We start from the raw sequence: 14,367 nt of genomic DNA, 5'->3' as shown, positions 1-14,367 counted from the left end.
AATCTTAACTACGCATGCATCTTCCTCTCTCTCTTTTTCTCCTTTTTCCTCCATCCTGTACATCTCTGCAGTTCCAGGAATGACAAGATACCTCACCGGCTGGCTGTAATTGCTAAAAGAGTTCCCTAATGCTTTCTCCTTCTTTAATTGCATTAAACTGCTTCTTTAGAAATACAGCCCTTTTTATTCATGCTGCTCATGCGGAAGGGGAAAGAAATGCAGACTGCCTCTTCCCCCTCCCTCCTTTGATTTGATGGGTGTGGCAGGTTTAAACCTTTGCAGCCGCTGGCTCTCTGACACTGGGGTGAGGAGCAGAGGACCGAACGGGCGGGAAGCCGTAGGATATGGCTGCTGATGAATGAGAATCATCTCACCCACAAGTGGGAAACCTGCTTGCGGGTTATTGTTTAATCACTCATGCAATCCAATACTGAGCACATACCCCCATAATGTCCATCTGTTTTAGTGTGCAGCACATGCAACACTTGCATTTCTAGCCACCTATCTAACTACCCATCTCCATGTATTACCGACTGCACCTCTTGCTAGCAATAAAGGGTAAGTTCAATTTTTCAGAAATTCTTTGACCCAGCCTTTCAGTTACGCCTCCTTTCAGCTCAATATTTTGTGGGCAAAGATTCAGAGGTGCAATCAAGTGTGAGCATAAATGACAACACTAAGCTATCTACATCTCTCATGGGCAGGCACAGTCAGTCAGACACTTCACTCTTCACATTGGCACTGCACCCACAAGAAAGAATAATCTGCGAGGTACGAGTGTGTGAACATATTTGTCTTTGAGGGGTGGGAGGATAGACACATACAGGCACACCTAGATACGAATGTGAAGAGATTTCTTCCACGCCCAAGCCTGTAATTTCAACATTTTGCTCTTTTGCTGCCAGAAAGGCGGCACACCAGGAGCTTCCCCAGAATAATTTGATGAGAGTTGTCTTCATTTTGGGAAGGAAACTCCTGCCTGTGATTCCCATCCATCTTTTTCTCTCTATGAAAGGTCTGGGCAGGGACAGAGGAAGAGCATAAGCTGAAAACCAAGGTCTTTTTCTTCTCCAAATTAAAGCTTCCTTTGGTATATATTACTAGCTTTGTTGTCCCAACTGCCGTATAACCCATACAGCAATTTTGGTGTGTGGAAGCGTGTGCATTCAGGTATCGGAGTAGGAGTTGGGCTCTGAGCACAGAACAGCCACAGAATATGCATGGGCAGTCACATTCAGGATGTATGGCTACATAAGGATCAGAAAGCATATGTGAATGAGCGCAAGTGTGTGCATGTATGTATGGTACAGATGCAGGGGACTGGAGAGTGGGGATGTGAGCAGCACATGCACATGCAAAGGGGTGTGTACCATGCAGTGGATTAATATACGGATTGGGGAGAGAGGACTATGTGAGATCAAAGTACCTGCATACCATGCATTTCTAAATACATTAGAATAAAAAATGACAGGAGTGGATCTATACAGAGGTAAAGAATGATACATCAGAATATTAAGCAGGAGCTTTAATGACCAACCTGTGATGCTATGGGCAAAATTATCCCCCTCCCCCAATAGCTCTCTCCTGACTCCAGAGAATCCCAGCGCTACCTACTTTATTTTAAAATTTGCTGTGCACCTCTGCCCACTACTCTGTCACTCTGCCTCTCTGTCTGCCTTCCTTCTCCTTCTCTTTTCATTCCATATTTGCCAGCTGAACGTGCTCTGCTGGCTGGCTGCAATGTGTTCCCCCCACCCATCACCACCTCCCTCCAGATTTTAGTGAACGTATCATTAATTGCAGAGCATTTGAAACCTGCATAAGGAAAAACACAGAATGACGCAGTGTTCTTTTCTATCTCATTTGCCTGCCCCTCCCCATTATTCTACAAAATTGCTCCTTCATTTGATAACGCACATATCTCCATTCAGAAACACACCTTAACCTGGATTTTCTTTAAACACTGTACTGTTCCACAGTAACATGACTTGTTTGCATCACTATGTTAGGCTATTGCTCCACAGTACTGCAGTGCTATATTGTAAGAGGTATACAAATGTATGTATGCAAACATATAAAGAAAGTAACCATTATGGTTCTATACTTAAGACTGAGTTGAGTTTTGCACTCAAAGCAAGGACCAAAGCTCTTTGTCATTACCTACAGATCCTTAATTAGGGGAAGTTTCCAAAATTTCTTATAAAGATACCCAAGGCCAGCTCCTGCCTCAAAGTTCCAATTATGTAAATCCAAGATCCTCCTAAGGAAGTCCGAGGAGTTCAGCCAAATTAGGCTCTCTTAACCAAGAGCAGGTCTCAGCTTTCACATAAAATAAAAAGGGGAAGGGTGAGGGGAACATGATCTGAGTAGCTTTTTTCAATATCATTATCATTTTGGACATATAGTTTTTGTCACTGAAAACTAGCCACCACCCAAATCTTCTCATCATCCCAATTCCCCATCAAGAAAAGCCATGTGATACTACTAAAGAGAATGAACTGGTTTCCAACAGGTTCACACTGTGAGCTTCTCTTATCCCACCCGAGTTCGGAGCTAGCAGAGGCGTGGTCCTCTGTTTCTTTACCAGCTGGTGCACAGTTGTCTAACTCGTAATAAGAAGGGTATTGCAAAGAGAGTTACTCTCCCCCTCCCCTGGCTAATGCTTTTGTTATTAATTAATTGCACTTTTCATTATGCACAAATTGGAAAAAAAAAAAGCTTCAGGTTAATTCCTGCTCAGATTGTTATGACACAAAAAAATGAATGCACCTGTCCTCTGAGCCACCTCATAGTACATACACATAAAGCATCTCTCATTCATCGGAGCCAGGAGTAATGGAGAGCATTCTGACCAGGGATCAAGGCTTACTGGGTATCCTCTCTTTTTTGGCATAAGATGAAGAATTGCTTCCTTTATCTTCAAGGTAGAGCCACTTCTCATCACGTTTCCTCCCAGCCCCCCTTCCACATCCACACCCTCAGAAACACAGACAGAAAATCCTAGGCAATACATCTGCCCACAATTAAAAAATATAATAATAGAGGGGAGATCTTGGTAGCTCCCCAAATGTGGACATAGGCCACCCCCCCTCCCCACATCATCAACCCCGGAAAGGCAAAACAGTCATGTCGAAGGGTGTGAAAAGAGCCTTCAGCCGCAAGATGCTAAAGAATTGCAAAAGAGACATCTGCTGAAAGCCATTGAAATTTCCTCCCCCCTACCCCTACCTTTACCCCCACCCCTACCCCTACTCCTCACACACTCAGGCAGACACACACCCCACAGACACCCAACAGCCTGGGAGATTTCTCAGCCGAAAGAAATATAAAAATCTTCAGCTCTACCTGTTTTGTTCTTCTCATACAGCACAGCATGATCGTATTGTCCCCTTCCTTCCTTCTTCTTCCTTCCTTCTCCTCTCTCCTTTTCCTCTTCTCTCTCTTATCTCTCCCCCCCACCCTCTCCACTCCCTCCCTCCCTCCCTCCCTCTCTCTCTCTCTCACACACACATATACACACACGCACACGCGCACACACACACACACACCAGGGCAGTTAGCAGCAACTGTAAGGTCCACAGCTATTGCTCATCACACATGCACACGCTGTCTCTCCCTCCCTCCCTCCCTCTCTCCCTCTCCTTCCCCGAATTGTTCACCAGCTCTCCCTCACTAGTCACCTCCCCACCCCACCCCCACCGCAGCCCCAGCAGCCCCCCCCCAAGTCCCTTGCCAGCCTCATGAATAATTAAAATCTCCAATCTGGACCCAATTACCCAACGACTTTCCCACTGTACGGAGACTACACAGGAAAGGGGACACTGCAGAATGCGGCGGGGGTGGGCTGAGGTGTGTTGGGGCAAGACGGGGCCCAGCAAGGGCGTACATCTGGTGGGGAGCCCCCAGCCCTATGCCCACTGGAGCAGCCAAAGCCACGAGCACCCACCCAGCCACCGCCAGAAGTGGGATTTATATGTTAAGAAAGCGTGAGGTGGGGTGGGGATGGAGGGGAGAAGAGGGAGCAGGGTTATTGCCATGGCATGCAGTATGTTTCATGCACAGGTGACGTACTGTAGGTGGGAGCTGTGAGCTGAAGGGAAATTGGAAAATATGTTAAAATGGCTGTTAAAAATCCCCCTCCCCCTCACCAGCATACCAGCAAACATACATGCACATGCTGCCTCCTTCACGTGTGCACACACATACCCCGTGTGGCAATGTCCTGCAGAACAGACCAGAACGGGCAACTTTCTCTGTTATTCCCCAAGTCCATCCAGTAGACTTCCTGTAGACACAGAAAATGATACTTCTGTAACAAGAGTTTTTTAAAATATTCTGCTTAAAAACAATCTATAGAAATCATCCCTTTTCCTTCTATATATTTCTAAAGTAATTTCTATGCCTAAGTAATTTCTAGGTCTATTGATCTTATGATCTTCAAAATTCTGTAAACTATTCAAATTTCTGTAAACTATTATAAGGAAGATGTGCATGTTCACACACAGAACCACCCCCCATGCACACGTGGGAAAAAAATACGGGTTTGCATGCATAGAAGATCATGGCAATGCAGAAGTCTGAGTGAACATTAACATGCACACACACACCCCCAAGCACATATGTCTTGAAAGTTATAACACTGTGTTTTCTCAGAATATATATGAGCAGGATAGCTATATCTGTCACCGTGAAAAAATATTCCAGACAACATTTAAACCACAGTATGACAATGCTGAGCATGTTAAAAATATAAAAGGATTTCTGGATTCTCAGGATTTCCTCTACCAAAATTCAAATTTAGCTTATCTTATTTTGAAAGAACCAGATTCTGTTCTCTGTTATAGCACTAATATCATGACATCATCTTCTCTGCTACACCATGGAGTTACCTCTAATTTATTTTTAATGAAAAATAGCCCAAGAAAGAGAAGAATTTTGTCTTAGACTATTATCAAGGCCTTTGCTCTTTAAATACATATAAGTACATTATTCAACACAAATATTCACACACACACACATTTATACAAATAAACACATGCATATATAGGTATAGTTTCTGGATACCCCTCAGCGCAGACTCTACATAATCATATTCAGTTGCTATGACATCATTGCAGTTCCCAGTACCCTGTATTTTTTAAAAGGAAAGTAAACAGCATTTCAAACAAAATGTATCTAGCTATCTAAATCTGTGTGTAGTTTAAGGGAAGTGCCTTGTAGGATAGAACAGGTATCAGTGTTAGTTCTGGTTATACAGCCTAGAAAAGGGAAATAATGGCATGATAATGATATTCAGAGAAGATACTAAACTGGGAAGACTTGCAAACATCAGCTGACACAGAAATAATATACAAAGACCAAAGGATTAAATAACAAAATTAGATTTTGAAAACACATGCAGAGAAAAAGAAGGTACACTATGCAATCATAAAAGAAGATAGCTAAGAAATGGAGCAGCAGAAAGCAATGGATCTCAAGTTAGAGAAGGGTGTTTATGTGGCACACACCGCTACTGGCAACACCACGCCAAGGTGCTGAGGAGCAGAGCAGCAGTGCAATGGTACTTTGGAATATGCCTATGGGACTTAGGAGCCTCTGCCCCAGCTTCAGAAGTGGTTGGGGACTCATCTCCATGAGAAAGTAAATGTGTCATGAGCTTGTGTGCACTTGCTAACCTACACAACTGCTCTGTGTGGCCTTGGGAGGTGGGACTTGTCTGGCCAAATGCACGTGTCTCTGTCTGAGAGCATCACCATGGACTCCCTTTGATGTCAATGAAGAGAAATGGGAAATTCTAGGGTGTGATTCAGATCATCCTAAAGCAGGAGCCTAAACTAGGTCAGATGAATCATGCTTCAGAAGTGCTTTAGAAGCTTGTTTTCCTCCCACTGACAAGGCCTTTTTAGAGATCCTCTGTGCTGTAAGGGAGTCCTGGCAAGGAAAGCCTGCCCAGCCCCCATCTTTCCCAGATGCCCACCTGGAGACAGAGCAAGCTGGCAGCAGAACAACTGCGTTGGTGCAGCCAGCTATGGTCAAGCCAACTTCCTGTGCACACCTGGGGTGGTTGCTCACCACCTTAAGTCAGATCCAAACTATAACCCCTCTTGATGTCCACTGTCATGGGCACTCTGTTCTAGCATATTGCAAATCACTTTTGTCACATAGACAAGCCCTTGGCAGGTTCTCAATGCGTGTGGAGTTAGTGGTGAGGGGTCAGTCCACCACAAAGTCACCTCTGAGTTTCCTCTGAATTACTTCTCACATATAACAGCCATATGCTAAGACCCAAATTTTAAGCATATTTCAGGTCCTAACACCCTTTTCCTTCAAATCAGGACCCTTTAAGTAGTTTTAAAAGGTGGATTTTAAATTCTTAAGCCAGTTAAATACTTTTGAAAATCATACACCAAAGTCCCTTGCTCTGCCATTTTGGCTATGTCATCACTTCAACCTGTAGGGAAATTACCTGATAACAATGCAGAAGGAAAGAAGGAAGAGTCCTGCAGTGAAAGGGCCAAAGGGAATTAGAAATCTGAGTGAGAAACCAGAGGCACAAACTTCAGCAAAGATATTAATGAACCTCAGAAGCAAAACACAAGGGAAGGAGAAGTGGTAAATCCCCATTTCTTGATGTTACCAAGTCAAGATGGAATGCTTTTATCCAAATTACACTTTTGTCTCTGCACTGCACTGCCTATGCTGGCTCATTCAGCTCTCCTTCACAGTTTCTGGATAACACTGCATCACGCAGTGTAGACATGCCCTGAAAGGCCCTTTTGACCTTGGCTTTTGAATATACACACATAAAAGGAAGAACAGCTCCAAAGAACAACACGAATGGGGGAGCTGGGGAAGGGGCTGGCAGTTGGGGGTGACCAATGAACACAGATTTTAAAAGCTTCATCTGCGAGACTTGACTAAGCTAAGGAGGTGGAGAAGTGTGGTATTTTTGAAAGCCATAAGCCTCAAGAAGGGAGAAGAATTATCTGAAGTCACATACAACCTGCTGCTTGCTGTATGCTGCATGTTCCTTCTCTGTGAAGGAGGGTATGGTTCATGTAAAGTAATTATTAAGATTACTCCGTTAATTCAAAGCCATGTTTTCATTTTCAAAGGGTTCAGATTATTACAAACTAATGATACATTTTAGTGATTGCTACAAAATACACTGTGTGGACTGAGGGACCCAGACCAGTCCTTTTTCCCTGTTTGGTTCTGCTGCAAGAATCAGCAGTGCCTGAAGTTACCCTAGCAGTTCAGGGTCCATGCTGGTTCAAGGAAAAGGTGTTTTCAGTTCAGCTGCTGTTTCAAGTTCAACAGTAAAAGCTCAGATTCAGTTCTGGTTTGGAGAACCAAAAAGTTTGAACCAGCTTCTAGGACTGTAATCAGGCTGATTCCCTGGTCAGAGTAAATTAAATGAAACCAAGAAAGACTAAGTTAGTTTGCCTGGAAGAGCCGTCCCAGTGGTAAGCATGCTAAACTGAAGAGGCGTTTCTTCAAGAGAAGTACTGTGTAAATCCCTTTACTAGGGATATTTAAAGCTTCAGTAAAAACAGTACTGAATTGAGTGACTTGCTTTCATTGGGAGATAGATTGGGTTTTCTCCTTATTCATATGTTCCACATACAGTGGTAGCCTTGCCTTTTGTTAGCCAATTTTCATGCTGAAGGGAAAAAAGCCAATTTTATAAAGATTTTTCAGGATCCTCATTTGAAGAGGCATTCCTGAAAATTCCACTGCAGGCTCAGTTGCATTTTTAGACACCTAAATAGCTTTGCAAATCTGGTCTCATGTGGCCTCACTTTCATTCATCTATGCCTTATTGAAGCAAAATAGTGCAGTGCTGCAATGTGACCAAACTCATTTTTTTAAACTGATTTAGATACACTCATGAACCTCCCTGGAGGAATGCCCATATTTCAGTATGCAGATGACTTACTTCAGTTTACCTTGGATTTAACTTAATCCCAAATTTTTTGAAAGAGAGAAAGAAAAAGAAAGACAGCCTGCTTTATTTTGATGTAAGACTGTCCATACACAATAAGTTGAAATAAGTGGCTTGAAAAACATGATTTTCAAGAACCACAATGCCACTTACTCTTGCAGAGAGGGCTTCAGAAAATGCCAGTCCAGGAATGCCTTAATTCATTCAGTGCTTTTAATGACTGCTTGGTTGCTTATCCTCTGCAACACTGAACACACATGGCATTAGCACCTGTTGCCATCATGCTAGTCAGAGACTTTCACAGGTGCTCTACATTTATTCCCTGTGATTTCCTCTTTTCTTCTCATGCCTGCACAGCTGGGCTCACAGCACTGAAGACACCTGACTTTACAATAGGAAACATAATAAGAAATGGCCTCAATAGTTTCCCTATGTTTTATCATTCTTGGAAAAAATGTGTTTTCTATAACTTGTGTGGCATATGCAAATTGGGTGGAAGCAAGGGTAGAAAGATTTTAACATGCACAAAGAATGGTCTTTCATCCCCCAGGTCAGTGTTAATTATTGTTAAGCTTCAAAATCATCAAAAACGCAAACACAAGCAACAGTTAAATCCCAGCACAGCTTAGCGCTGAAAACCGTAACTCCCCAATAAAATGAAATCTCATCTGCTTGTCTGTCAAGAAGAAAAATGTCATCACAGAAAGCAGCCAGCCTCTCAGCTATTATTCTTGGTGTAGTTATACTCTACCATGGAGGAATGTGATACTTTACAACCCAAACCAAATATAAGACAAAATGACCCAGGAGGCCCCTTCCTTTTTCTCCAGGGGTCCTGTGATCTGTGCTGTTAGGTCTATGCAGCAGTCCCTTCCCCTGTAGCATAGACTCAGCAAACCAAGCTTTTATCAAGATTCAGTGGCAACCAGGAGCTCTGCATGGGCCAATTGATCCTGCTTCTCAGGCTGGCTCCATCATTTACTCCAAGTCATGTGCTGCCATGGCTAAGTTGCTGTAAGTAGCCAAGCTGGCCACCCTACAGCCCCACATGGGGAATGTCTATACCACTCCACACTGCAGGGAGTGATGGGACTGGAACAGAGACAAATGTTGAGGTGTGAGTCCTGCACACTAACTTCAGGGCATGCGGGGAGGAGAAAAGTCCATCCCAGTACTGTTTCACTCTCCTTCTGGCTTCTTCACTGATATACTGCCATCACCCTAACACTGCAGTGCTGAATGTGATACCAGCATGATGACGTGACAGTATTATGCTGTGATTCACAATTTCCTGAGCCCTCTTTGGACCATCTGGTGCTGCTCTGGACCTGCCCACAACCCCGCCTCCTTCAAGCCAGACTGGGAATGATGACCTGGCTGCTCCAGCACTGGGGAGGTGGGTGAGCTGAGGCAGGGCAGCCTCCCTCCTTCCTGTCCCCTCGGCTGATCAAACTCTTCCTTCTCTCCACCACAATAGCTGAGTTGAGTCAAACAAATCTGCATGGGGGGAGGTACATGAGGTCTCCTTGTCCCTGCCAGGAAATGGATGAGAGGAAAAGACAGAGCTGGAGAAGGCCTTCCTCTGCCTTACTTGGCACTGCACTGTCCACTACAGGGTGAAGTTTCCAGGGATAAAGAGCTTCCAGTGGATCAGATCTGCTCTCACCTTCAGCCTTAAGGAAATGTCATTAAGAATTTCTAACCATGGCAGTGCTTCATGCACAGCCATATGGTGACGACACCACTCCTTGACCAGGATCACAGCAGCAGGCTCCACAAACCACAGAAAAGGTTAAAGGACAAAGGGGAGGTGCTTGCATTGAGTAAGTGTGAGGTGGTGCAGTGAACTGGCAGGATCCCTTGATTTGTCCAGAGCTGTAAGTGAAGGAGTTAGAACAGCAAAGATCTAGCACAAATTAAATGGTCAGGAAAACTGTAAACATCCACATGAGTAAAAATCTCTGCATCTATTTTGGAAACATAGGCTGGAGCTTTTTTAACATCTGCTTTAGGGCTCCAAAAAGCAGCTGCCCGCCCTTTGGTTTCATGGCACAAGACACACACTAAGCAGAAAGAGGAAACCCCATATCCTTCAGTTTGTCAGGCAGGCATGGCACATGCTGCGGGCTGTTCCCTTGCAGTGGGACCCACAATATGAATCTCAGTGCATCAATAAAAGTGAATGAGCTCCCCAGTCCAAAATGCAGACCACAGGGCTTGGGCAGACAACTGATTTGTAGATTGGTCTCACCACGGCCAGAATCTTGTTAGGGTTCCCCTTCTATTTTACTAAAATTCTGCTAGACATGGGAGATGTACCCACTGCAATTTTGATGCAGTCCAGCATCAGAACTGTGTGGACTGCAGGTAAAAACTGCAAAGCTCTTACAGGATAAAAAGTGCTCAATTCGGTCCATAAAATCATCCGTATTGGAAAATGGAAATTCACAGTTAAGATTCCCATAGCTCTGATTATCACCACTTCACTCCAGCAGCATCAGAGCTAGTGTGCATTGAAAAAAGAGTTCTCCTATATCAACAGAGCAACACTGTGCCCAGACTTCATAATGCCCTAGTATAGCATTTGTTATCTGTTTTCCAAGACCCCACTGCTAGCCAAAGGAATTCACACCAGAGGGCAGGAAACACAGATGGAATTTTAAGATTCCAGGACTGTGCAGGCGAGAATCCAAAACTGCTGCCCCATGCATGAAAACTGCCTTGCAGAGGAAGGCCCTGTCTGAGCTCAGCTCCACAGGATACCGAGCTGTGTATCTGAAGCATGTTTTTCTGGAGGTTTAGAAGCAGCTCCAGGAATAATGGTGAATTTTCTTACAGTATAAATCTGGGGGATTAGCTCCTTTCCCAAGTGATTCTGGTGGTGAGGAAAAAGAGGAAGCTTTCTGGAGAGGGGCAGCCTAATCTATCCAGTCTGTTACACAGCCTCACTACTTGACACAAACTGTATTATACAATATAAGTGTCATATACCACGCACACCTACCAGTGCAACATGCTAGAGAAGCCAGTCATGTTTTACTCCTGTTTAACCCCTTTCTCTGTCCTGCAACCTGTATTCACAATTCACCCAGTTTTTCTGGTGTATCCTGACATGAGCAGAGGCCAGAGACAGGGGAAACATTAGCCTGAAGAAGGCAGCAGGAAGCAGCAAGGGAGGTGACAGAGACCTGCAGTGAAGGGAACAGGGAACTTTATGCCCACTCAGCTAATGGTGGGGAAATGCAGTGCTCAGTGGAGGTGGAAAGGTCTCCTTCAGCTTGAGGGAGAAAGGAGGAAAAAGGCATTTGTTTACTGCCAACATCAGAGAAGACGAGTATGCTGATCTTAATGATCTTCTCGCGTGTGTTCATCTCAGTGGGGTCAAGTTAATATTTATTTTAAGGAGAATATTGTCTGCTACAAAATACAAAGGGTAATTCTGCCTTGCTACCCTAATTTATTCATCTAGAGAGGAGGAAAAAGAAGTTCATTCTCTGTTTGTTATGAAAGCTAAGCTCAAGTATGAACAACGTTCCATAGTAAATGATGGAGCGTTTGACAATCTTATCTGTATCATATGATCATATATTGAAAGATTCTATTGTTAAGAATAGATACAAGAGAATACAATTTCATCTGCTTTAGGAACTGTAATTCTGAGTTTCCTCATTTTAGAGTTCTTTTCAAGTTAGGGATCTATGTTTTCTCAGCCCACTTTTTGCATACTATTTCCTTGGATAGCTTTTTAAGATTGAAAAAAAATCTTTGTAATGTTAGAAAAGCAAACTTCATCTGTCCAGTTTTGTTAAGGTTAGCCACAGCACAAAGATAAGACTGGCATGGCCTTTCTGTTCAAGAACAGTCCTGAGTACAGCCTAAAAACTTTAAATGATGTAAATTTCCTTCTTAAGGATGAAAGCTAAAAAAAAAAAAAAATAGAGAAAACAAAACACTGAGTCCTCAGGAAACGCCAAACACAAAGAGGTAACAACCCTACATTGTCAGGTAATCTCCATATTACACATGACAGGCTCCAGACCTCCCTGCTTAGCTGTTAGTCACTAATGTTGAAGAGAGAGCAGCATGGTTGTTTTCATTCTTGCTTTAAGCTCAATAGTTACCAAGCCATGGCCTGAGGCACTGTGATGCCCTCAAGATCTTTCAACATTTCCTGCAACCACTGGGAATTAATAGGCTAAAACTGAGCCCAACAGGGAGAGCAAAGTTGCTGAAACACGTTGCTCATTTAGTATGTTGTTTGAAAGCCAGTAAAGGTTATTAATTCCTAGATCTTGGTGCATACTCCCTCCTTTGTATGTTCAGTCATCCAAGAAGTCAAATGGTCTCCAAAGGGATGTTTAGCGACTGTGTCTGACTTAATCTTGATCAAACTGTGCCCACTGAAAATGTTGGGACTTTGTTACATCTACTTTTTTACTGACTCGTCAAACTCCTGCAGTCCTTTATCAGATCTTCTTCACACACAGTTCAACCTCACTGGCCCAAAATTTGTCTCATTATCTCCCAGGATATACACGGGGCCTTTCTGCGTAAGTACCCGGGTCTCACATCAGAGGAAAATTAGAGGATGTTTTTGTACTTTGGAAATTTACACTAGAGCTCTATTCCTTCCTGAAAAAGTTCAAGAATAAGTATCTGTTTTATCTTCATTGATCTTAAAACTGATCTTAAATCCTATCTTTCCTGTCACTTCCTTCAACTTCCTATTGCACAAGATTTCCTATCTCTCTTACAGCAGCAAGGTCATCTACATATCAAAAAATTTGTACAGGACATTCCTTTTCACCTAATCCTGAGAATTTCACACCAGTTTTTACACAGACAATATTAAAAAGCATAGGATATGGTAAACCTGCAATAATATTAAGTGGAACAGAGATTTTACTCTGTAGTTATACTCTGCTTTTTTGAACCACAAATACAAAATTGCCCTAGCTTAATAGCTTTATTGAGGATTTAAAATTCTTTCATTATATCCAGTGCAATCATGCATTTTTGTAAAATCTATCCAAACACTCTAATCATAATCTCATGTCTTTTTTTGGAATCACTGGCAAATTATTTGATCTACTGTGAATTCTGTGTAAGATGCCTATTTCTTCTTTCTGGAGGTTAAATCTACTTAAAGGGATCCAAAATAGGATTCTTAAGACTGCAAGAAAGACATCTTGATAAAAATTAATTTGCTTTTTTCAAATTTTGATACAGAGCCACTTCTTCTCATTTGCTGGAATTTCCTTGCAACATCTTATTGGACCAGATTCACTTACACCCTCCCTGACTTTGAGCACATTTCTTTCTCTCCTCCCTCACCCACTCAGGGGCTTAACAGTATCTGTTGCTTTGTTCTGCCCCCAGTGTTCAACTCCTTCTTCCTTTTCTTCAGATTTTGGTTGTTTCACCAGTCTTTCAGTTCTTTGAAAGTTAATGACCTAACAAACCTGAGTAAAGCTTACAGTAAAGCAACACCACCTCCTGAAACAAATGCATGTTTTCATAGACCTCAGGAAGCAATTCTTTAATGGGGAGACTGATGAAGCTGAGCAACAAAGGACCCTTTCTTAATGTGTATACATTGTTGCACTGGCAATAGCGTTATCTATTCTTCTAAGGCTCAGCCTAGAATTCATATTATTTAAAAGCTATACACATTTTCTGGTCAGTGTTTAGACAGCACTCACTCCTTTCTTTTGCAATTCCAAATAGTTCCATTTCTGTTTTTCACTGTAATGAGATATTTACTGCTCCTAACATGCTTTGGGATCTTGATAAATTTACTTCAGTTCCGCAATTACCACAACACAAAATGAGAATAAAAATCCTCACCCATCCTTCTTTAAGTCCCTTTGAGATACATCATAGTTCATTTTTATTGTTAATCACTGCTGAACATATCCATGGTTAAGGTAATTAATATTACTCTATGCAATGAGGATGTTTTATGAAATATCTAAAATCTGATCCTCTTGAAGGCACATGAGGCAAAACTCTCTTTCTTACTCAGAATCGCACATATCCTGTGCACAAAGTGCTAGGAATCAGCAGTTACTGAATGCTTTGAATACAGAACAAATTTCCCTGTAAGCAGCAGACCCAACACAGCCCATTTTCCTATGGATTTATGGCCTTTTCTCCTCCACCTTCTCTACCAAAATAAACCCAGCTCAACACTACATATCTATGGCACTTTGCAACACAATATCCCCAAATCTACCTCATGTTCTTAACTTTCCTCTTTACCATATCTTATGTAACCCTTCCCCTGTCACATCCATCTCCTTGAACCTTCATTGTCCACTCATTTGACTCCCATAGTTCCTACTTATTTTTTCACATCTACGCATTAATGGAAGAAACAGAACTTCCCATGACTCTCTCAGAGCTAAGTGTCTGTTCATCAG

General features: G+C 42.7%; 1 protein-coding gene across 1 annotated transcript in view; it reads right to left on the bottom strand.

The window, feature by feature from the left end:
- The window catches only part of GAP43 (growth associated protein 43), a 55,592-nt gene extending 52,177 nt beyond the window's left edge, over positions 1 to 3,415 (bottom strand). Inside the window, exon 1 of the mRNA XM_067289815.1 lies at positions 3,346 to 3,415. Coding sequence (XP_067145916.1) covers positions 3,346 to 3,375 — 30 coding nt within the window. The 5' untranslated portion in view covers positions 3,376 to 3,415. The remainder of the gene's footprint in view (positions 1 to 3,345) is intronic.
- Between the last annotated feature and the right edge of the window lie 10,952 nt (positions 3,416 to 14,367).

This window comes from Apteryx mantelli, chromosome 1 (assembly GCF_036417845.1).
Source record: "Apteryx mantelli isolate bAptMan1 chromosome 1, bAptMan1.hap1, whole genome shotgun sequence".
In the NCBI taxonomy this organism is placed as follows: domain Eukaryota; kingdom Metazoa; phylum Chordata; class Aves; order Apterygiformes; family Apterygidae; genus Apteryx; species Apteryx mantelli.
This window is presented reverse-complemented; position numbering and strand designations above follow the sequence as displayed.